The sequence below is a fragment of the Gobio gobio genome (assembly GCF_949357685.1).
Source record: "Gobio gobio genome assembly, chromosome: 21".
NCBI classification, from domain to species: domain Eukaryota; kingdom Metazoa; phylum Chordata; class Actinopteri; order Cypriniformes; family Gobionidae; genus Gobio; species Gobio gobio.
Genome location: NC_137117.1, coordinates 17,281,797 through 17,307,058, shown reverse-complemented (window position 1 = coordinate 17,307,058; position 25,262 = coordinate 17,281,797). Strand labels below are relative to the sequence as shown.

At 38.3% G+C, this 25,262-nt stretch overlaps 1 protein-coding gene across 1 annotated transcript in view; it reads left to right on the top strand.

Annotated features, from left to right (window-relative positions):
- The window catches only part of plxna1a (plexin A1a), a 252,074-nt gene that overhangs the window by 122,755 nt on the left and 104,057 nt on the right, over positions 1 to 25,262 (top strand). Inside the window, exons 4-8 of the mRNA XM_079802430.1 lie at positions 973 to 1,104; positions 16,765 to 16,865; positions 18,030 to 18,153; positions 18,887 to 19,040; positions 19,122 to 19,221. Coding sequence (XP_079658556.1) covers positions 973 to 1,104; positions 16,765 to 16,865; positions 18,030 to 18,153; positions 18,887 to 19,040; positions 19,122 to 19,221 — 611 coding nt within the window. The remainder of the gene's footprint in view (positions 1 to 972; positions 1,105 to 16,764; positions 16,866 to 18,029; positions 18,154 to 18,886; positions 19,041 to 19,121; positions 19,222 to 25,262) is intronic.

Below are 25,262 nucleotides of genomic sequence, written 5' to 3'. Positions count from 1 at the left end.
TAACTTGCGTTACTTATTTGAAAAAGTAACTCATTCCTTTAAAAGTAGTGCATTACTTTACTAGTTACTTGAAAAAAGTTATCTGATTACGTAACCACAACACTGTATATTGTTCTATAAATGTGGCAGGTTACATGAGGCCATGTTGCACAGCTTTAGGTTTTAGTTAAAGAACAGGACTGCTGATTATGTTCACTCTATTTTCAGATGTTTGTAGATGTAATTTTAGTTCTCTTGATCCAGCTGCAGGGTTTGACCCAGATAGGCCTGTCGACTCCCAGGTGTGGGCGGCTAAAAACTTCCTGCAACTCTTTCACTCTATGCTGTGGACCTTTCTGAGGGAAACCGAACTGCTTTACTAGCTTTTTTTGGTTTTTGTAAGTGGGTCGGACGGTGCTCTAGTGTACTCCGGTGCTGCAGGCACTCTCTTCATTAGCAATGGGGTGGTGTCAGAGGGCCCAGGTAATGCGCTCCCACGGCGCTCGGCGAAGGGGACGGTCATTAATCAGCGGGACACGGCACCAGAGCCGAGCTCATCATTAGGCCCTGAAACACCACGGGATGCGGAGGTCACGCTCCCCTGACCCTGCATCAATAAGGCCAGGGATGGCGACTTAAAGGAGGGTATGTTTCTGGGTAATGCTAGGGTGGGCCAAAGAGAGGAAGGAAACAGAAAGTGATCCTGCGTTCATTATTGACTAAGATGCATTTGTTTAGCATCGGTCGAGGCCGCTGTTACTCCCTTTTAATCATTGATGTGAAGGCATTGGAGGTAAATGGCTATATTATGCAGCTTAGAGAGACACCAAACCAACAACTTTCATTGGATTTTCATTATAACGCATTTTTCTTCCTTCTAAAAGCCAGAATTCTGCACATAGTGAACAGCAAGAAAGAACGCAGCCAGATTGCACAAATCCAAAGTATATTTGACCTTTAATATTCAACGTATATCACCTTTGTTTCTTTCAGATCTTGGTGAACTCCGTTTCCCAGCCTGCACTGCTATATGAGAACGTGGTGGTGAGCGAAGGGAACCCAATTTTGAGGGACATGCTGTTCAGCCCTGACCATCAATACATCTACACGCTCACAGATAAAGAGGTAAGACTTCAGGGAGTTTGCTGTTTGACCGTCATGGTTGGCGTGTTTTATTGGGATAGAATGTTCTGAGAAGCCCAACGGACAAGCTGTGGTGGTTTGGTCACGCACCTGAGTCCCCAAAGACGCCAAATAGAAAGGAAAACAAATAACACGAATGGAAGTATGAGATTTTAGATTCTTCAGTTCAGAGTAGCCATTGTTTGCCTTGATTTTTACATGTATGTTAAAAGACAGATGCTTTTATCCAAAGTGACCTACTGTGTGTTGCATTTTAAGGTTTTACATTATATCAGTTCATGCATTTCCTGGGAATCAAACCCATGACTTTGGAGTTGCTAGCACCGTTCTGTACTATTTGAGATCCTGTAAATGCTTACAGTACAAGAGCACTTGTTGGTGGCCTTTTCTTTGCCCTCTGGTCCAACTGATACTTTTTTTAATTTTAATTTTAAATCAAGTTTGTTTTTGGGGAGAAAAACGAATGGCTGTAAACGTAGACTTATGTTTATTTAGATACAATATTGGCTTTTTTTACACTAAAGTTAGTGTTAGCACGTATTTTTTCTAGAATGAATTTTAACAGAACATGGAGCCTATTTTTTCAACCTTTGTTATTATTATTGTTTTTTTTTATTTTTTTAAGGCTGACAATCCAAAAGAGACATAAGCAGCTACACCACAGCCTAATAGATAGCTATTGATTTTAATGTGACTAACCTTTGTGGATGCGATGTCTCATAAAATTTGATGTTGTCGTTCCGGTGTCTTTAATGTTTTCCCACATTTTTTGCATCTAGCCGATTTGACATGTTAATAAACCCAAATGAGGTTGGCATGGTGGCTCCCGTCATGTTTCATGGGACTCTTATGACATTTCGGAGTTTATGCGCAATACACGAACATACATAATCAAATTCTATGACAAGGGTCCGATTTGCCATGAGACATATATGTGAAAATATACGTGATGCAGATATTATAAAACCATTCAAATAAAACACAAATTCTTTATGATATCAGCAGTGAAGGATAAAAGAGTTGTTTTTAAAATATTCACAAGTTCTTTTTGTCGAGTCCGAGTCAAGTCTGAAGTTTATTAAAATGCGATTCGAGTGCGACTCAAGTCCAAGTCACTAACTCGAGTGTTGCGTCCGACTTTACCCTTAGTATTATGACATATTTTCTGAGTTAAATGGAATATTATATTAGAAAAATAGAGGGTGTGGCTTGTTTTTTTCCTCTGGAATTGATTGGATCTAGAAAAGTAGGCATTCCACTCAGCTCGTTGTCAAGGCTCGTAAACAGACTGACAGTTGGAGGGGACGTTCTACCCAAGCCGTTATACTGATGACACCAGAACATTTTCAGATTTTGACTAAATGCGTCCCTTTTTACAAGATGTAAAATAAGTCTCTGATGTCCCCAGAGGGTGTATGTGAAGTTTTAGCTCGATATTTTTTTTATTGCATGTTAAAATTGTCACTTTTTGAGGGTGAGCAAAAATGTGCCTTTTTTGTGTGTGTCCCTTTAAATGCAAATGAGCCGGTGCTCCTGGCCCCCTTTCAAGAAGAGGGCGCAGCTTCACTAAACTTAAAAAAGTCAAATCATAATCAATCACCCCTTTAAAGATTACGAAGACATTGTTTTTTTTGTGGTTTAACTTGCAAGTATGAATTGTTCAACACAAGACTAGTAATGTGCGCTAACAAAGTACATGAGCTTAATTTTGATTTCTTCCTGACTAAGCATTTGCCTTTACATCAAAAAGGGTTTTTAAGATAATAAGTAACACACATTAATTCAAATGTGTCCAAACCTTTGATTGATAAGTGTGGACAGTAGCTGGGTTGGACAGATGCTGTATTATTACAAAACAAAAACCTGTTCAGTATGTGTATTATTCAATGTGCTGCTTTTTATTCAGCACAGATTCACATGGTGAATTTGTTAGACTGTGTATGTGTGGGAGCATGTGTGAAAAAGAGAGACCCGGAACGTCTCCTGATTGTCTGCATGTGATATTCGACACTGTGTCGGCCCCCTTCCACACACGCACACACAATCGGCGCCGCCTCTGGTAATTCACCACTTATCAGAGAAAATTGAGGAAGGGCTTCTCTGATCTTTTTTTGATGGAAAAGAAAGCGTCCAAACCCTCCGTCACCCCCACCATCCCCCCTTTTCACTCAGACCGAAGGCTGGCGAATTCTCTCTCTCCTCTTTTTCTCCTCCATCTCCTTTGTTTTCCTCTCGCCTCTTTCTTTGTGCTTTTATGTTCTCCTCACTAAGGGCTGATTGGAGTGCTTCCTGTCTTCCTCTCATTAAAGGGCATTTCCTTCATCACCGTAACCCCATTCACTCTCCGCTGGCCCACACCGCCTCTGATTAGAGCACCGCACCACAGCGCCAGGCGCAAAAAAGTCCTTAAACCATGATCAAATCCAAACTTAAAAGCATTTTACTTTGCCGTTTAATGTCAGAGATAAAGAGGAAATACATGTGACAGAATCATTGCAAGCATTTAAATAACGTAACATGTTCTTCACATGTTCATGCGAAGAAAAGCGTAAGAGAGCTTTTAGAATGGAAATAGGTTCATGCTGATGGCATGAAGATTGCTCTTGCTAAGTTGTTCTCTCCGGCCTAAGTCTGCAGTGCTTCGACACCCTTAGGTATTCATGGTAAACTAGGTGAGAGAGAACCAGAGGCTCCCTCACAACACTTTCTATGAAACTCGTGTTGTGCATTAGAAAGATATTTCCATGCATTATAAAGCAATTGGATTTGATCTCACAAAGCTTGTCAAGAACTTTTTTCAAGAAGCAACTTTAAAAAAAAATTGGTCACCCTTTACATCTGTCTGTGGGTTTTGCAAATATTTAACCAATGAAAAGTATTGAAAAGAGCTTGTGACAAAACCTCGTAAATCTATTGGATCCTCGAAATGTCTCTGCTTGTTTGCAATTCAAGGGTAAATAATGAACTGGTTGTTTGAATCAGCACGTTTTCTTCACATAAACATATACAGTGCTGTATATATAAAGACTAATGTTTTATGTATTTGAGGAGTGGATAAGAGTTTCTTAGTTGAGCATTTATTGTCGAGTCATAGTCAATACTCTCTTAAATAGCCTGTTCATACTTCGGCTTTAATATCATGAGATTTTGTCAAAAGGACCGAAACCCCCCCCCCCACATAGCTACAGTAAATATTATAACCTGTAAGTTGATGAAAGCGTAATGCAAAGTACTTAATGAATCATATGCGGCCGTTAAAATGATGAACAAAACATGTAAGCCACAATATCAACTTTGACAACGCAGTGTTTAATCATTAAAAAAAAACAGTGTAAATTTTTTCCATTTCCTGAATTTTTTAATTTTTTAATATAGATAGATAGATAGATAGATAGATAGATAGATAGATAGATAGATAGATAGATAGATAGATAGGTATTAACTGTCATTTTAACTGTTAATTTAACATCATTACCGCGTTCAAAAAACAAACAAACAAACAAACAAAAGTACTTTTTCTGTACTGTAGTGCCAGACACCGTATTTTCATTATCAAGCTGCAAAAAAGTCTTCATTACTACTATTTCAATCAAAAGCATTCTACTAGTTTATTACATAAATTAATTATTAATTAATTAATAAAACAATAATTTGTAATAAATGGTAATCATTTATTAACCCATTTAATCCCAAATTTTTCCCAGACACAAAAATATCCAAATCATGTGTCATTAGTATCCCTTTGAAACAATCAATCATCATTTTTAGAAATTTTCATGGAAAAGTATGTGAAAAAGTGTGTTTTATGATCGGTCACAATTGTGACCGGTGGGATACTGTGTTGTATCAACCATTGTATTGATTTAATATAGGACTATTTGACCTGTGCAGTGTGTTTGTGTGTGTTTTTGTGTGTGTGTGTGTGTTTTTTTTTGTTTTTTGTTTTTGTGTGTCTGTGTGTGTGTGTGTGGGTGGGTGTGTGTGTGGAGATCAGACATCAGAGGAGACGTGACCATGTGTGAGTGTGTGTGTGTGTGTGTGTGTTTGTGTATGTGTGTTTGTATGTGTTTCTGTGTGTGGAGATCAGACATCAAAGAAGACGTGACCGTGTGTGTGTTTGTGTGTGTGTGTGTGTGTGTGTGTAGATCAGACATCAGAGGAGACGTGACCATGTGTGTGTGTGTAAGTTTCTGTGTGTGTGTGTGTGTGTGTGTGTGTGAGTGTGTGTGAGTTTCTGTCTGTCTGTGTGTGTGTGTGTGTGTGTGTGTTTGTGTGTGTGTGTGTGTGTGTGTGTGTGTGTGTGTGTGTGTGTGTGTGTGTGTGTGTGTGTGTGTGTGGAGATCAGACATCAGAGGAGACTTGACCGTGTGTGTGTGTGAGTTTGTGTGTGTGTGTGTGTGAGTGTGTGTGAGTTTCTGTCTGTCTGTGTGAGTGTGTGTGTGTGTGTGTGTGTGTGTGTGTGTGTGTGTGTGTGTGTGTGTGTGTGGGGAGATCAGACATCAGAGGAGACGTGACCGTGTGTGTGTGTGTGTGTGTGTGTGTGTAAAATTAGTGAGTTCTATGACCACATTAAACAAAGTTGAGTAATTGCAAATGCATATATCAATACTAGACGCCTTAAACAAGATGTGTACCAAAAATCTATGTCCTATCTTTATGTTAACATACTTTAAATGCTTAAAAATATTTATACGTCATGGTAGTATTTGTTTATTCAGACATATAATATTTATATGTAATAATGAAAATGTATGTCTTTTTTGTGTAAAATATGCATTCTTGGGTTGTTTTTTTTGTGGGGTTAAATATGACACGGATGTGTTCTTGAGAGATTCACTTTATAATACACGTTGTAATCATATTTTGTCATAAATAATTGAAGCTACAGTTAAAAATACTTACCTATTCATGGCTACACCTTTAAAGAGTCTAATGCATTATAAAACATGATTGTTGATCGTACGTTATGCTCTAGATGGCTCCATGAATAGGTAAGTATTATAATGTATTATAACTGCTTTTAATTATTTACAAGATCATGCAACTGATTCTAAGGTTATTATGGATGCATTAAGAATACATTTGCAATGCATTACAGGCTTCATAGAAAGTGTTAATATTAATTTCCCAATCCTTTATTTTTTGGTGAACAAGATCTTGCTAGCCCAAGGGGCACATTCCAGAGTTCAAATGTACACCAGAAGAAACAGACAAGGAGAAAACATCCGGTCATATGGGATCTGACCTTGTATGGCTCTGTAATTTACAAAGCAAGCCCAACTGCTGACCTTTAACCTCACCGGGACCTTTAGTCGTTCCAGAGTCATTTACTATTGAGTACAGTTGCTCACAGCACCGTTCTGCAGGAGAGATTTAGACTCTGAACAAAGGAGCTAGATTGACAGTGTTAGATGATTTTGCCTCTGCTTTAAATTTATTTACACACACACGCATGCATACACTCACACACGCACACGAACACGCACACACACAGAGCCTAGACGTGCAAAAACACGTTAGCTGCACCAACACTGCGATCCATCAGCGATAATTGTTTTTAATGTATCCACGTCTTCAGATGGAAAATGTTCTGTAATTGGTATAGATGGTTTCTGTATGAGTGCCTCTGATACGGACGGCGTGTAGATTGCATGTTGAGAGGGCGGGCTTGATAACCCTTCAACACATTAACTTAGCGCAAGGAGCGTTAGGCTAACGTTCTTTAAATGGAGCCGTGTGTATATTCACTCTGCGCTCGGACTGATATTGATTTAAGTGCAGCTGTAAATGGCTTTGTTGGGAAAGAAGGTTTTATGGAGGAAGAATATTTGAACTATTATACAAACGAGGGGGAGGAAGTGCTTCTCTTACAGGAAGCTGTGCACATAGCACTAGCGGTGGCCACACAGAGTTATGAACCGCCTGTCCGGAGGTTGAGAGCTATTGTAATGGAGATGAGAGCAGTGTTGCTGTGGTCAGCCTGTGGGTGAGAATGTAAAACCCTTAGGGTCAGATCATTGCTATTGAAAGAAAGCAGACAGACAGGCTTTGATTTCTTTAGCCTATTTACTTTCATAAATAAATGGTTCTGGTCTTTTTGTGGACAGTTCATCAGTGCATGTTAGTCTAAAGACAAAAATGTTTGATTTTGAGCTTTCTTCCTCTCTGAAGTAACTTTTATGCTGATAAAATATTTGGTGATGCTAGGGTGCTATTAGTGTTTCTATGCAGTCAAAAATAATCAACATTGTAAATAAAACAGATTATTGGAGTTTGTTTTTGAAGAAAATACTATTTTAGTCTTTTTACTTCAAAATGTTATTACTTTTAAATTTCTTCAAAGTTTAATAGTGTATTTCTGTATGAAATTTTTTTCAAAGTAAACCCTACACCAAAGTATATAATTATATAGGGAGGGTGAGTAATTATAGTTATATAATAATTCACTCTCATGTTGTTCCAAACCTGTAAGACTTTCGTTCACCTTCGGAACACAAATGAAGATCTTTTTGATGAAATTCTTTTTGTACTCTCTACACAGCTACTGTACCACTTTGATGCTTCAAAAAGTGCATCAAAAGATCAAAACTAATCTGTAAAACTAATCCATATGAATTGAGTGGTTTAGTCCAAATTTTCTGAAGAGACTTGATCACTTTATATGATAAACATATTTAATTTAATAAAGGATTTTATTCAAACACTGTAAAAAAAATTCAGGTCTCCAATTGAACATTTTCTAGTGACTGATCACATCTAATTTTTCAGTTGGCCAAATTGGAATTTATGTGAATTGATGCAATTTAATTCACAGAAATTCAATTTGGCCAACTAAAAAAAATTGATGTGATGATCAGTCACTAGAAAATGTTCAATTGGAGACCTGCATTTTTTTTTACAGTGAATGTAAAAATAGATCAGCGAACATAAACAGAAGCTCAACCAAACCTGCTTGACGCATGAGAGCAAACGTCATTGAAACTTGAGGAAGCTCAAACGTGCTGTGTAACATGAAAAATTAACCTCATTGGTTCTTACAGGAGCTCAATGAACCTCATTGGTTCTTGCGGAAGCTCAAACGTGCTGCGTAACACAAGAATGAACCTCATTGGTTCTTACGGAAGCTCAAAAGTGCTGCGTAACACAAGAATGAACCTGCTTGAGCTTCTGTTTGATGAATGTTTATGTGTGAATAAAAGACTAAATTAATCTGTTCATCTTATAAAGCGATTGTGTCCCTTAATAACTGCTCAATTCATATGGATTAGTTTTACGATCACTTTATGAACTTTTTGAAGCGTCAAAGTGGTAGTTGCGTATAGCTGTCAACCCTGATCTCTTTAAGTTTTTTTTTTTATTAATTTCGTAGTCCACTTTTTGCAATCAAATCAAAGCTCAATGGATCAAATCAAGCCCCGTCCTGCATCGTTTCCTATTTTGTCACAATTGCCATTTGCATTGCCGTTATCTTTAAGTGCATCTGGTTTATGGTGTCCACCTGCAGCGCTTTATTCTGGTTTGGACGTACAGAATGAGGTGAATGAGTTTCACTGGCCGCTCTCTCTCTTAGTCTGTAGCCGCTGCACACCAAGACCCAGAGGACCGAGCAAAAGAGAGAAGTGGAAATTAATTGGTTTGAAGCAATTTGTTCTGTCTTCTTTCCTTCATCTATCTTTTTTCTTTTCTTTCTCTCCTCTCTTTTAAGTGGTCCTCCTCCTATGGAGGAAGGAGTCAATGGGAGAGGTGGCCCAGGGGTCATTTCCTTTCAAATAGCGGGTCCTCTCTCTCCCTCTCGCTCTGTCTCGCTGAGATATTGCTGCCTCTTTGAGAACTGACAGCGGTCGTGGGAGATAGATTGTGATTGGATCACTCCGGCTTCCTTGAAGCCATCTTTCGTTAATTTTTCTCTCCCCACATTCACTTCTTTCCCTGTTTATCGTAATCTGAGGCATCTTGCCATCTCTCTTGTCAACAGCACCGGCTAACAAGCCTCCGTCGCGTGTCTAGCCTGAGTCACGTAGTTTTTCCTCCAGGTTTTATTATGTTTGAGGAGCTGGACGAACGCATCCGGGGTTCTCTCGTGAATGCCAGAGATGTTATTGTCCCCCTTTGAATCTTGTGAACAGAAACTTTTAAAATGAAACATAAACGCAATCACATCATAATCCGGCCTCCCGATCCGTCCCGCATTTTAATATGTTGACTTCCGTACCTCAGGCTTACAGGGATATCACACAGCATTAGAGAAGAGACCAGGACCCTAATGTTCATTGATATTGCTGTTTCTTTCCCCGTTTCTCACTGATCTGGGGGAAGATGTGCCGTATGTTGTTCACGTCCGCCTCCCCCTTTGCTACTCACATTTATTTTTTTTCTCCATTTGTATCTCTTCATTGGATAATAGAAACGGCAGGCGGAGGCGCTTGTTGTGCCTCAAACATCAAAAACTCCATTTCGTCGGGTTGACAGAACAATTTTCCATTTCCCATATTCACACCCACTTAATTAAAAGTTGCTGATAGCCCCGACATCTCTTTCCGCCGCTCTGGGGTCCGCGGGAAGACATAAAGCTGTCCCATACTAAGCGAGAAGAAAGTTCGATTAGCGTTAGCTTGATTTAAACAGTGCACGCTGCCGTTCGGACGATAAAGTTTACAACATTTATCTGAGGCTTGGAGGAATTTCTGAAAAAATAAAAAAAAGTCCATCAATGGATTTGTCAGTTTGGTATATTGCTTGTGTAGTTTGCAGGGATATTGTTTATGCTTTTTGGGTGACTCATGAAACCTGTCTGGAACTCATATACAGGCTCATATATCAGATCAAAATGAAAAGAAAGAAATATGAAATTATATTTGGACTTTAAGAAAATGATTTGGTTTGGTTTCTTTTGCATTTTGAGAATATTTTTTGTGACTTTCAAGCACATTAAACCTCAAAAATCTCATCCTTGTAATGCAAAAAATCTCAACGTTTCAATCTCATTACTGTAATGAGGAAGAACATTTACTATAATTACTATAATATATAAGAATATATACTATATCTCTATTATTGCTATAATAGTTGTAGTAGACTACATTTACAATAAAAGACAAGTAAACTGTCAGTAATAAAATAAGAAATACTACAGAAATGAAAGATCAACCAGTGTTATTAAAAGGAAATTACTATCAAAAGTGGTCCAAGGAAGGAACTGTGGTGAACCGCCGACAGGGTAATGGGCAGCCATCAAACAGACGAGCTACTGTAGCTCAAACTGCTCAAGAAGTTAATGCTGGTTCTGAATGAAAGGTGTCAGAATACACAGCGCATTGCAGTTTTTTGCTTAAGGAGCTGCATAGCCGCAGACCAGTTAGGGTGCCCATGCTAACCCTTGTCCACTGCAGAAAGCGGCAACAGTGGGCACGCAAGATTCAGAACTGGACCACGGAGCAATGGAAGAAGGTGGCCTGGTCTGATGATTCACGTTTTCATTTACATCACGTGGATGGCCGCGTATGTTAGCATCGCTTACCTGGGGAACACATGGCACCAGGATGCAGTATGGAGAGAAGGCAAGCCGGCGGAGGCAGTGTGATGCTTTGGGCAATGTTCTGCTGGGAAACCCTGGGTCCTGCCATCCATGTGGATGTTACTTTGACATGTACCACCTACCTAAGCATTGTTGCAGACCATGTACACCCTTTCATGGAAACGGTATTCCCTGGTGGCTGTGGCCTCTTTGAGCAGGATAATGCGCCCTGCTATATATATATCTTTCTTTCTTTTGGTGTGAAATATGACCTAGACATGTTTATGTGAGACTGACCCATTCCCCCAACTTTAAACAGCGGCACTTGGCTCCATCACCAAGTATAATGCCCAGTGTGTGTCCGCTGTGGGAGCATATGTGGGTTTGAAAGCATGTGTATATTTGTACATGCGTATCACTCCCTCTGTTAGAAGCTTTTGATCATAACGACAGTGCTTGTATTGTTTCCTCACATAGCTGCACCTCATGGCTTCTGTGTAACACAGTACAGTGAGGAAACTCTACACGACTTTCTCTCTCTCTGAAGGTCAGTGTTCTTCTGTACTCCTCTATCAGAGGACCGAGAGGAAGTATCAGCTGGCTGTAATCTGATTTGTGTGGCGGACGTCTTAATATAGGCAATGTGACAAGACGGAAGGAGAAACTGCCAGCTCTTCAGTTCCCTCTATGTGTGTGTGTGTTTGTTCAAGTAGTGTAGTGAATGTATATCAGTCGCAAGTTTGGACACGCTTGACTACATTTTGGTTTCAAATCATAATAACATTTCAATATAAATACTTATTATCCTTAATTTTATAGACTAATATAAACTCCACACTTACACACTTTTATTGTTGTTATTAGATTTCTTTTCTTTTTTCTTTAGATTTTCTCATGGGGCCTAGTGTGGAGTGGTGGGCCGTTTTGAATTTGAAGTGTGTCCAAATTTTTGACTGATAATGTAAATACAACCACACAGAGAAAGACACTTACAGCAATTAAAACCAAACCACAGTTCACCTCACAGCTGGACAAAGTCATTTATGGCCTTCACACACTAATAATTTTCATTCTTTTGCTAGCTTTTCTTCTCTGCTAGCCTCTTTTCCCCATTTTGCAACACTTAATTTGTTCTTTTTCCCCTTCTCACCGTGATTTTACTGAGGAGATCATCCAGACGTGACATAGTGACCAAGTGAGCCATTCCAGATGCCAGTTGTTGCCATGGTGATATCCATAAACCATGCACGTTGCACACACACAAATCCTTGAATGTGTGCTGGTATTGATAAAGCAGGAGGTTTATTGAGCTCGGAGCTGGAGACTCTGCTGACATGTAGCAGTGAGCGTTTGCGTTCAATAACACTCTGCACCGTGAAGGCCGTTTCTTCGCAAATTTGCTCTGTGAGAAACATGGATGGAATTTCGAGTTTGTATTAGCATTTGACTGACGTTTGATGGAGGTAAACATACTGAACTTCAATTATGTTTTATTATTTGTTTATTATTACAGGCAGTTGCTTTATATAACCCAGTCAAAAGCTACCATTTAAAACTAATTATAGTCATTTAAGTATGTGACCAAAATTGATCTTAAACTAGGAGTTGTAGATTATATCTGTGATTAAGTCGGTGACAAATATGATGGCAGGTCTTCAGCGGCAGTGACGTACGGTTCCTCCAGAGGGGGCGGAGTCTGAATGTCAGCACACTTGGGTAATTAGACATGTTGATTATACTGTCAAGTTAGTGCCTTGGAAAGTATGTCTGATATAATAAAACAATTATTTTGTGGGTCTTTCGCCACTTTATTGATGAAGACAGTAAAAAGAGAACAGGAAGTCATCAGAGAGAGAGAGAGAGAGAGAGAGAGAGAGAGAGAGAGAGATAAAGGGACAAATTTTAACCCACACGTCTGAATTTTTCTATAGAGCATGTGCAGTAACCGCTAGTTCATATCTTTTGAAGAAAGACATCACATCTATATATTGTTTCATACCTCAAAATATAATCACCTCAACAACAGGGTGTTACTGATTGTAAAGTTTTGATTTAATGTTTTTATTCTCACACAAATGATTTTGCTTGATATTAGAAAAGGTACACTACCATTTAAATTATTCACCATAAAGTGAATACTTTTATAAACCAAATATGACTGTAAAACATATTTGTTTAAAAATATTTTAATTTAAAATAAATGCTAAATGTTTTGAGCATTCTATTCATCTAAGAATCCTGAATTTAAATGTATTACGGTTTCCACCCAAAAAAATTGGCCTGCCCATTTTAAGAATAACAGAAAGCAATAAGCTATAAAGGTTGTGCGTTACCATGATTTTACCATGGTTAAGAAAAACGGTGGTAAAATCACTGTAACGTGCAGCCTCAAGTTGGCTCATTATAGTATACTTAAATATTCCTCCACACCAGTTTGATTAAATACATCAATATTCAATATATAATTAAATATTAAGTATATTTATCAGCTTTAGACCACATCAACTCTGCGTCCCCCCGCGAACCCACCGGTGGGTCCAATATTGCATCATCATAATACTAGCCTCAAACGCTATATCAGCTCGTTCCTTAGGTTTGTTTTCTTCTAAATTAGTTTATTTTGACATGTCTGTGACAATGCATGACCAAACAACACTGTAATATGTCACAGATGTCCAGATCAAAACATGCAATGGAGACAAATACTCTTATTATCCTTCATTACGATTGTCTTTGTTAGTCGCGATTGTTGGTGACGTCATCATTTATTGCGTCATCCATCAAAAAAGCTGAATATCTCAGCTCTCTATAGACACGTCGATCATGCTTCTAGACAAATCAGAGCCCGAGATCTCCCTTTACAAAGTTGAGGAGGCGTGGCCTTCTTTTCTATTTGGCTTCAATCAATGCAGATGCGTGGGAGTTATTATGGCGTTAGTTGGATAGTGGACAGATTAATCTCAATAACTTTTTTTAGAAGGAGATATCAAGATGATTATTTTCCCCCTGTTTACTGACACCTATAGTGGAATCCACAGAAACTTTCTGAAGGGACATAGACCAAACAGGTTCAAAAATACAGATTTTCAAATAAAACAAAATGTGTTTATCATAAAATTGTGAATAAATACAATATAATATATGCAATATTCCCCCACTGTGTTAAAAGTTAGAGTGTTTTCGGTAAAATGAGACAATTTTTTATCAATTTACTCTAATGTATGTGTGGGTAGGGTGCTCTTTTAAATTCAGATATGCCTAATTCTCGAAAAAAATTCAAAATATGCTGCAGAGTTGAACTGGTTAACAGTAGAATGTTTACAGCTGCCAAGTAACTTGGCATATTACTAAGGTTTCAATTGATATGCAGTCGCAGGTGTGAATATTTTGACAGTTTTGGCTTCACAGATGAACTATAAGTTCAGATTTGGTGTTACAGGTGTGTCCCGTCAGTTATATGACCGCAGATGTTGCGTCCCAGGATGCTGTTTATCATTGAAACTGTGTTGGGACTCTCAGGGTGACCTTATCACCCTGTCTCAGATTAAACATGGACATTTACCCCACAGGGAGTTCATGGGTTTGATGGCGATACATAATTTATATTTGGTGTGGGAGACATTCTTAAAGAAATGGAACCTATATGAGCAGATCTTTACTTCTGCAGCTGGGCTTAATGCGGCTCTGGAGCAACTAGTACTGTCACCGTGTACCAAGAGACAACCTGCAAATGGTTTTGGCTGCATGGAATCTCTCTCTTTCTCTCATTCTCTTTCTCTTTTTTTTCATTCATCCTCTCCCTCTAGGCTGCGTCTGGCTTCCTGGCCATGATCTATGGTTTCATCTGCCATTTCTTCTTTTGTGCAAGGCCAAATTGAAGATAGATGAACAGGGAGGGCTTAGAAGGGGGGTGTTAAAAGAAAGAAAAGGCCTCCTAGTCTAGAAAGTTTGCTCTTTCTAAATTAGGCTGTGTCATTTTAGGGGGGGAGGGGCAAAAGATTGACCTATTCATTTGGACTGCGTGTTCACGGAAAATGTGCAGTTGCTCGCTTAGGTGTGTGTGTTTTGGGGATTGAAAAAATAAGCCATCGATCATCACAGCCACGTTTAGAGCGTGTCCAATTTTTGGCCCAAATTGCACAGATGGCGCAATTACATGCGCTGGGTTCGTCCAAACCTCACACAGAATAAAGAAAACACACCATCCTCAATTACGTCTGCACAGACCTTCTCAGATATGAGCGTTCGAATTCTGACAGGGCTCAGCAACGAGGCGTTATGAACTGCAAATGTGTCAGCGGTCAGTAGTAGGGCACAGTTAAACCTTTTATTTAATGTATTTTTATTTTCAGTACTATTTTCTATTTCTTTGTAGTCAACTAAACGTTTATTTTATAGTATTTTAAATTTAGTTAAATGTTTTGTTATATATTATGTGCTTTATTTTATTTTTAGTTCAATATTTTTTATATTATTTTATATTTATTAAACATTTGTTTTATTTTATCATGTTTTATATATTTTGATTTCAATATTGTATCATTTTTACTTTATTTTTTGGAAAAACAAACATATGCCAATAATTCAAGTGTCTCTCTCTATTTTTTATATTTTGTTTTGCTGCACTCTTATGGGGGGTCCAGGCTAATTTCAGACCCACTCAGTTTGAACACAAATGAATGTTGCTACTCTTTCTCTCCCTCCTGCGCTCTCTGATTGAGATAATTTTCCATTGTGACCCAAATGCCTCGTGCCTCGTTTTGCAGATGTTATTTATATTTAATACACCCCTTGCTTCTCCTCCTCTTGTAGAGAGATGAATGGTTTCTCTTTCAGACGTTTAAATAGAGAGGGATGAGAGCTCTCTCTCTCTCTCTCTCTCTCTTGTATGAATGGCTGCTGTATAATAGTCTCCAGCCCTGACGTTTAAACAAAGAGCAGAGGTAGGACACAATACTCAACTCTCCGATTGGAAAATCGGCTTAATTGAAATGTTCCAGACGCCGAACACTCCCTACCCCAAAGAACTGCAATCTCTCATTCTTTTATGGCAGACCCCAAAAACCAGAAAATCACTTTGGGTTTATCAAACTGTTGCTTTAGCACTCTTGTTGTCTGCCATTTTCTTTGTTCTTTTTTAATTCTTACATCATTTTGTATTAGACCTACAACCTCAAAGATCACAATGTAAACCCCGTATAGCCTACCTTTTGCACTTTGTCGACCACTTTGAACTTTATTTGCGCTTGTTGCAAACATCTTTTGATGCCTATATAAATAAAAATGCTGTCTAGGTAGGCAGCTGTCTAGATTTGGAATGGAGCCATTGAGTCTCCTGAGAGCCGATCGATTCCCTGTCAGACATTATGATGGCTGAATGAAACTATATGAATGTAGACATGTGTAGGTGGTTCACAATATTTCACAGCGTGTTTCAGCCAGCTGTTCTCTCTGTTGGACGTTTGTAATATGTATGGTGTCTGTGTGAATGAGTAAGTGTGTGTTTGTTGAACCGATGACAGTGGCAACCTCTGTTTTGGGCCGCAGTGCTCAGATTTCACATAGCACTCTGAAAGCATCAAGCAGGTTGATCATTAGATATTTCCATCTTTGTGTCTTGCCATAGCAATGCTGTAATTGTGGCTTCGATCCGGCATGAACGTGATAAAATGTATAACCTACCTTGAATTCAAAGCCACTTTGGATAAAAGCATCTGCCAAAAACAAAAGTAAAAGCAGGAATTTTCTGATGAAAACGCAACTTGTATTGCTTTAGATGCTAATGCCATTTGCTTACATTGCTCTTTCCCTTTATTGCACTGTTTTTAAAATGGGATTTGAAATTAGTCAGATTTTCTGTGGTATATATAACATTATGCAACAAATGCTGTCATATGAGCCTAACTTGAACATTTCTTACAGGAAACTTAGAGCTGATTCCAGTCAGACTCTGGCGTTAGCATATTGCTAAGCTAACGGCTCATTGCACAGCTAACAGATATACTGAGTGAAAAGTGATTTCTTTTATTAGATGGAACTATTTTCTGTCTGCAACTGTAAATAAAAATACATGTCGGTATAAAAACTAGTGAGATTGAGAACTAATTATGAGGCTGGTGTGTCTGTAGGTGAGCCGGGTGCCGGTGGAAAGCTGTGAGCAGTACAGCAGCTGTAGCGAGTGTCTGGCTTCTGGTGATCCCCACTGCGGCTGGTGTGTCCTGCACAGTGTGTGAGTATCTTCACCTCCTGACTCCACAGCTGCTCGCACACACATACACACACGTTTACATGGCAATATGAATGGGGACATACTGCAGATTGTTTTGTTTTAATATAAAGCTAATTGCTTTGTTGACACTAGGCTTGACGTCATAGATGTTATGTCGTCCACCATATTGGAACGGTCAAAGCCAGTACGTGAACATTCGAGAGGAAGTTGACTGAGAATTTGGAACCATAGTTAGACGCATATGAATATCGATATCTGCAATAGACTTTAGCAGATGATTTTGCTAAACTAACACAATACAACAAGACAAAAGCGTCTTAATTTAAAATTGACCATAGTAAAGGTAAAAACCTTAGATGATAATACATGTAAAAGCACAAATCAATACATCAAATCAACCTGTGAAAGGTTATCAGATTTCTTTGGGATTTTAATCTCGGCGGTTTCACAACCAGAAGATGCGCAATGTTGTGACATAATTGAATCTTACTGTGAGTGACGACATACTGACCGTTCCAAGATGGCGGACGCGCTGAGCGACAATTTGTCTCTTCATGCTAAAAATGCTTTGCTAAGCCAATCAGAACATATTTGATGTTTAATATATTAGGAAAAGAGAAACCAAAGCAATGTCCAAAAGCATACACTGTCAAAGTATTTACTACTACGCTTGATGAAGAACTTGCTATTCTAGCATTTTGTAGAGTTTTTTGTCCAATTCAGGGCATCTTCGAAGGTTTTGTCAGTTTTCGCTAATTTTATAGGGACAGATTTTTCCAGTTGTGCAAAAATGTATTTTAATGTTTTGTTAATGTAGGCTACTGTTTAGGTTTGGTTTGGTTTGGTTTTGGTTTGTTTTGTTTTTCTTTGGTTTGTTTTTTTGTTTGTTTGTTTTTTTTTGGATAAAAACATGAAATGCTTGGTGAATGAAAAACCGTCATGTTATGTCATGGAAATGATTCAATGCCTTTGGGAGTCTTTAGGGGTCCAGAATCCCTCAGTTCGAACACTACAACATTTTCCTTCATCATCACACAACACAGTGTTACTTTCTAAATCTAATCAGCTTACTAATAAAGTATGCACTTGATCTCCCTGGTTGATTATTCTTAGAAATTAGCGGTAATGGTGTTGTCCCTCCTGCTGAGTAATTCTTGTGTTTAGATGTTCTCGTAAGGACCGCTGTGAGAGAGCTGATGAGCCCCAACGCTTCGCCTCCAGACTGGAGCAGTGCGTTCGACTCACAGTGCAGCCCAGCAATATTTCAGTCACCATGTCTGAAGTTCAGGCAAGTGTGTGTGTGTGTGTTTGTTTGTGAATGAAATCTCTTTTATTGTGATCAGAGTATGATTTGGATAATTGAAAGGATATTGATGGTTTGGGTTATGCACATTCAGCCACATGCGTAGTATTAATACGTTTTTTGGGGGGGCTTTTATGTTTTCTTGACCTTTCACAATGTGAAAAAAGACAGTTTGTTCTTGCTATTTGCTCACCTAATTTATTCAACATAAATTTTTTTTTAAAAAAAACTATATTTTTAAATGATTTAGCCTATTAACCAAACTATAAGAAAACATATTTTAAAATTATTTATCAATATGACATTGATTTTCGTGATATCATCAAACTTTCACTGGATTACACAATCTCATTTTTTTTCCTTCTCTTCTAATCCCTATTAACAAGATTAGAAATGAAAGGAACAAAATGCAAAAAGTAACATTTTGAATCATCTGTCAATAAATGTAGATAGATGACAGAAATGTTTCAGTAATGTAAGCTTTTATGTAATATGTAAGTGCTGATTTGCATTTTGCACACTTAATTGTGATCAGATCTCTGTCTGACTGCACTGGAGACGCATTGGAATGAAAGTGTAGATGCTATGCGGCTAAAAATATCCGCATAGTATCTGGAAATGAAAGTCCAGGTGTCTTTTATACAAATGTTCAGTGTTTGTAATGCCAACAAAACACACTCAATTTGAAATCTGTTCCTGTCTGTGTTCGATCCTACAGCTGGTTCTTCAGGCTCAGAACGTCCCCAGTCTGGCTGCGGGCGTTAACTGTTCGTTCGAGGACTACACTGAGACGGAGGGACACATCATGGGGGGACACATCTACTGTCTGTCCCCCTCCACACGGGAGATTGCTCCCATCACGCGCAACCAGGGTAAGGTGACGCGCACGCTCTTTTAAAAGCCTCCATCCGCTTGTTAGAAAGTGCTGAAGCTCACTGTTTGTCTGCCGGCAGGTGACAAGCGGGTGGTGAAGCTCTACCTGAAATCCAAGGAGACGGGGAAGAAGTTTGCCAGTGTGGATTTTGTCTTCTACAACTGCAGTGTCCATCAGTCGTAAGTTTCACACGGAAAAAAAGAGAGAAGGCAGCTTCCTGTCGTCTAACTCTCTCCCTCTTTCTCTCTGTAGTTCTTTCCCCAAACTGAGACAAGTTTTTTTATTGGACCGTGCTGTGTGCGCGCTTATGTCTGTGTGTGTGTGTGTTTACTGCTTCTGAGTGAGAGAGGGATGTTATTTTTGTGTGGTGTTAGCAGTTTTTCTCTGAGATCCGGGATGAGATCAGACTTTTAATGTCATTTCATTAACGACTCATGAGCATCCCTGACTTCAGCCGTCCAGCTTTACTGCTCATGAGTTATATTCCCGCAGTTCTTACATCACTCGCTCTCTCTTGCTCTCATTCCTTTGCTTAAAGGGATATTTCACCCAAAAATAAAACATTTGTCATCATTTACTCACCCTAATGAACTATCCCTTGAAATCCATCCTTTCTCTGTTCTCAGATCAATTACCATTAAAGATGTTCGTAATGTTGAAAAGTAAAAGAAACGCTTTAAGCTAGTCTGAAATGCATGTGCCAAGTTTCTAGAAATACAATCTCTGTTTTTGTTTTAGTTTCCTACTTTTCCGAACATTCATAACATGTAAACATTCTTATTTCTTTAATAGCTCTTATAAATGCTAAGTGGTGTAAAAATCAATAAAAAGTAATGAATAGTTTTCCTAACGTTAAAATATGTGTAATAATAAGTATAGACATCTTAATCATCTTGAAAGACACTTGGCCGTTGGTTGTCAAGTATTAAATATTATTGTAGAATGAATTACAATCTTAATGAAAAATAGTTATAAAAGCTTGAATTATTTTTTTTTTGAAAATAATTTTCAGGAAAAACTATGACAAATAATATATCATGCAATAGCTTTGCCATGTCATAAAAAAGGTCATTTATATCATATTTTTAAGAGGCTTACTGACCTTGACATTCTGTTTCTGTGATTTATGATTATTTCCTGGTTTATGATTTTCTTGACAAATGACTACAACAAATGGCTTTCTGCATGTGGGTTATGCCCTGCTAGCTTTTATTTAGCATATGGTTATTATAGTGAACTAAAACTAAAACCGTACTTTCTTTACATGAAATAAATAAATGTAACTGAACTAAAAAATATATAGATATTTCAGCTATCTGTCAAGGCAACATTTCATATTTTCTTTTAGTCTACCTTGATGTACTAAAATAGCTAAAACTAAAACTGAAATAAAATGAAAAACTTCTTAGACAAAAATCTAACAAATATGACAAAACCACAAATCATAATTACTAAAACTAACTCAAATTATTAGCAAATATATAATAAAACTATAATAGTATATCAGTTATACTAAATAACACTGATTTGGTATACAAAGGTATTTAAATAATAATATCCTAAAACAAAATCGCTTCACTACTAGATTAATTTTAAAAATATATTTATTTTAATGATACTTTTTATTGTTATGCCACCTTGACGTTTTGTAGTACCCCAAACAATAATTGAATTGAATTTTTTTTTTTGAATCAATTAATAATTGCATATTTATTTGACAAGAGCACCATTTCATTGAGCCTTTCCATAAACCATCCTGATGGCACGAGTGCCGTTTCGTTCTCTTGACCCTATTTTCCGCCTCTCTCTCTCTGTCCCATGGCTCTTACTGTCTCCTCCTCCTCCTCACGTTCCCATCCCTCTCCGGATAGACAACAGGTTGTGCTCCAGGCAGGAGCGACTCCAGATGTTTTGAGCTCCAGTGTCTCTCGTCCTCTCCCACACTCGTTCATTAAGGCAGGCTGTGTGCCCTTCGCTACCTCATCGTGCTTTGCATTAGCATGGCACTGTCCCATTAGCAACAGAGCCACTTCATCTAAAACTGGACGCGATGAAGTGCTCACCTGGTGCTCCTCGTGTATGTGTGTGTGTAAATGTGACTAAGGCTTACTATTTGGCTCTAGTGATCACTGTATGTGTTTGTGTGTGTGTGTGTGTGTGTGTGTGTGGCAGAGGAGCTCCTGCTTGGCATGGCAAATTACCCTGCTAGCTATTTACATGCAGCGTAACAATATTAGAGTTTAGCATGAGACAGGGGGCGGGAACGGCTTAATCGAGCATGTGAGGGGCCCGATGCATTTTTAACAAGAGAAGCATGGAGTGAATAAGGAGGGAAAATCAGAAAAAAGACGGATAGATGGTGGCTTTTGTTGAAGCGATAAAGCACTCGCGAGGCTGAAAGGTTAGCAGTAGCTTGTGCATTTTAATATGAAAAGAGCCCATGCATGTGGCACAGGAGACACACACTGTTGAATAGACTGTCCTCTCTCTCTCTCTCTCTCTCTCTCTCTCTCTCTCTCTCTCTCTCTGTGTGTGTGTTAGAGCCTCAGGGTTGGCACCATATAATACTGATTTTCATAATTATGATTGTTTGCTTAGCATTAGACATATGTCCAATATACAGTATAATGTACAGTTTAACACAAACTATTTAATTTGTTTGTGTAAATTTGAAAACAAACACCATTAATAAAGTTAACACACGCACGCACGCACGCACGCACGCACGCACGCACGCACGCACGCACGCACGCACGCACGCACGCACGCACGCACGCACACACACACACACACACACACACACACACACACACACACACACACACACACACACACACACGTTTACTTAGCTATTTAAATGAGGCCATTGCATAGACCTCTATTGTTTTTATATGCAGATAATTGTGCATTGTATAACCTAAAACACACCCTAAACCTACCCATCATAGAAAACCTTCTGCATTTTTACATTTTAAAAAAACAACAACCCTTAAATTACTTTTTATACCAGTTATAAAAATGAGGACATCCCCAAAGGGAGGTTTTTGGAGAGTTTGTCAAGTTTTGCTCACTTCTGGGTACAAATTTGTTCCAAAAATATGCTTAAGTTGGCTCACACGCACACACGCGCACACACACACACATTATACAAAATAATGTTCATTATTTTTATTGCACCATTATTTTTATACCTAATTTTGTACCTTTATACCTTATGTTGGAATGGCACCATGTGATTGTGTCATCTGATTTCCATGTGTCAAATATATAATATACAGATTTGAAAACATAAATTGTTGCATAATGATGATGATAATAATAATAATAATAATAATAATAATAACAACAACAACAACGACAACAATAATAATTTTTTATGATTTATTTGATTGTGCCATAATACATTTTATAATATGTATGTATGTATGTGTGTATGTATGTATGTATGCATGCATGTAGGCTACTGTATGTATGTATCTATGTATGTATATACTGTATGTATGCATGTATATGTGTATGTATGTATGTATGCAGGTATGCATGTAGGCTACTGTATGCATTTATGTGTGTATGTATGCATGTATGTATGCATGTGTGTATGTATGTATGCATGTAGGCTACTGTATGTATGTGTGTATGTATGCATGTAGGCAACTGTATGTATGTATGTATGTATGTATGTATGCATGCATGCATGTAGGCTTCTGTATGTATGTACGTATGTATGTATGTATGTATGCATGCATGTAGGCTACTGTATGTATGTATGTGTGTATGTATGTATGCATGCAAGTAGGCTACTGTATGTATGTATGTATGTATGTATGTATGTATGTATGTATGTATGTATGTATGTATGTATGTATGTATGTATGTATGTATGTATGTATGTATGTATGTATGTATGTATGTATGTATGTATGTATGTATGTATGTATGTATGTATGTATGTATGTATGTATGTATGTATGTATGTATGTATGTATGTATGTATGTATGCGTGTATGTGTGTATGCATGTATGTATGTATGTATGTATATATGTATGACACCATATTTTTTATTTTTAAATGATGTTGCTAGAAAACTGAAAGTGGACTTCAGGGGAAAATTTATAAAGAAAAGTATATTTTGTCATAAAATAGTTTGATTTGTTTCACAGTCACAGTACTGGCAGTAAGGAGGATGACATGTCACTTTTGAGGTGCGTGTCAGCAGTGATGGGTTGTAATGTTGGTGCCTCTTCAGGAAGTAAGATCTGAATAATACAAGATCAAAGTGTGCCAATGTGACATTCATTAGTGGATGCTTCCCTACGCCTCTCTCTCTTTTCTCCTCTCTCTCTCTCTCTCTCTCTCTCTCTCTCTCTCTCTCTCTCTCTCTCTCTCTCTCTCTCTCTCTCTCTCTCTCTCTCTCTCTCTCTCTCTCTCTGTTTTGCTCTACTCTGCTCTCCCTTTTGCTCTCTCTGTCTGTTTCTTTTTGTTGTTTCATCATCGTTTTCTCCTTTTTTGCACTCTCTTTTCCTTTCCCCTCCCTTAGAATTTTTCTATTTCTGCTCGTCAGGTTCAGCTAGTCTGTTAATTCACCGGATGTAGTCGGAGCAGAGTGAGGAGAAAGCTTTATCATGCACCAGCAGCGGACTTGAGCGTAAGCCTTTGAACATTTGGCACAGACAGGGAAGAGGCATAGAGCACACTTCTCGCCTCTTTGTGACGCTCTCGCTGACCACAGAAGCCTTTTCATGATATGAGAAAAGCACGCTCCATCTGAGGAGGATTCGGGAGCGCTGAGCTACATGGAGCTCGAGGAGTGTGTCTTAAAATACTGTGGAAGTGGCACTTTGTGTAGACCGTACTTCAACAATTGAGTTGTAGAGCTTGGACGCATATATACATACAGTCAAACCAAAATGTATTCAGACACCTTCAACATTTTCTCACATTCTCACAGTTTATTCGCTATAGTTTAGAATGGCAATAACGTATGACAAGAACTCAGTTAAACTGTGTCAGAACAAAATCATCTTGATAATGTCAGATAACTTTGATAGAAAGGTATGTAATGGATTACAATCAACCAATCAGCTGTCAGCTGTTGAATTTAAGCACACATTTAGATAATACCAATTTAGTTTAACCAATTACCAAGAAATGCTTCATTTTGTTCAGTCTGTGATGTTAAATGTCGCATTAGCAATTAAAGAAACAACACTTAAGCTAAACATGATCAGGTCAAAGTGTCTTTTTATCAATTTTACTGGTAGTCTTTACTTTATGAAGAATTTTGGGGTATAAAATTGTAATACGGTTTGTTGTTCAGGGAAGGAGGAGGCGGGAACCGGCGAACGTTTAAAGACTTTAATAAATAAATGAACAAAATGAAAGTAAAAGTGGCAGCCCCTCACGGACAACTGCCTCGCACACACACATTACAAACCATAAACAAAACAACGTAAAGTCCAGGCCTGGTCCTCTCTCGTCCTTCACTAGTGTCGCTCGTCATTATATGCCTCCGGGCTCCCTCATGAGAGGACTCGAGATCGGTGTGCCTCGCAGGTGACGCTCATTCTCAATCACGCACCGGTCTCGCTCGCTCCTCCCACGTCTCTCGCTCGTCAACCTCGCCACAGTCACAGTCACATATACATATATATATATATATATATATAATATAGCCGTTCAAAAGTTTGGGATTGGTACGATTTTTGAAAGACAGGCTGCATTTATTTAATCAAAAATACAGTAAACACTGTAATATTGTGAAATATTATTACAATTTAAAATAATTGTTTTCAGCATCAAAATTCTGAAAAATCAGCTTTGCCATCACAGGAATAAATTACATTTTAATATTCAAATATATAACAGATTCAGATTTTGCCGTTGAGATGACTGGAAAAAAGTGTCCCAATCACCCCTACTGTGTGTGTGTTTATGTGTCTGTACTACCTGTACTATACAGGTGTGTAATGGTTTAGAAATACGGCACAAATCTGTTTCCACCTCTTATGTCAAGCTCAGTTCATTCTGAAGTTCTTGCCGAACGCATGATAAGAAACTGCTCCCACGCAACTCTTCTGCTATGACTTTTAGCAACGGGTCTCTGAGACTAGAGTACAGACCAGCGTCCTTGTCCTCCTCTGCCAAACGGCAACAAAATCTTCCTCTGTATCCATAGCAACAAAGCCAACCTACACCTTTGTCTCCGTGCAGTGTGTGGAA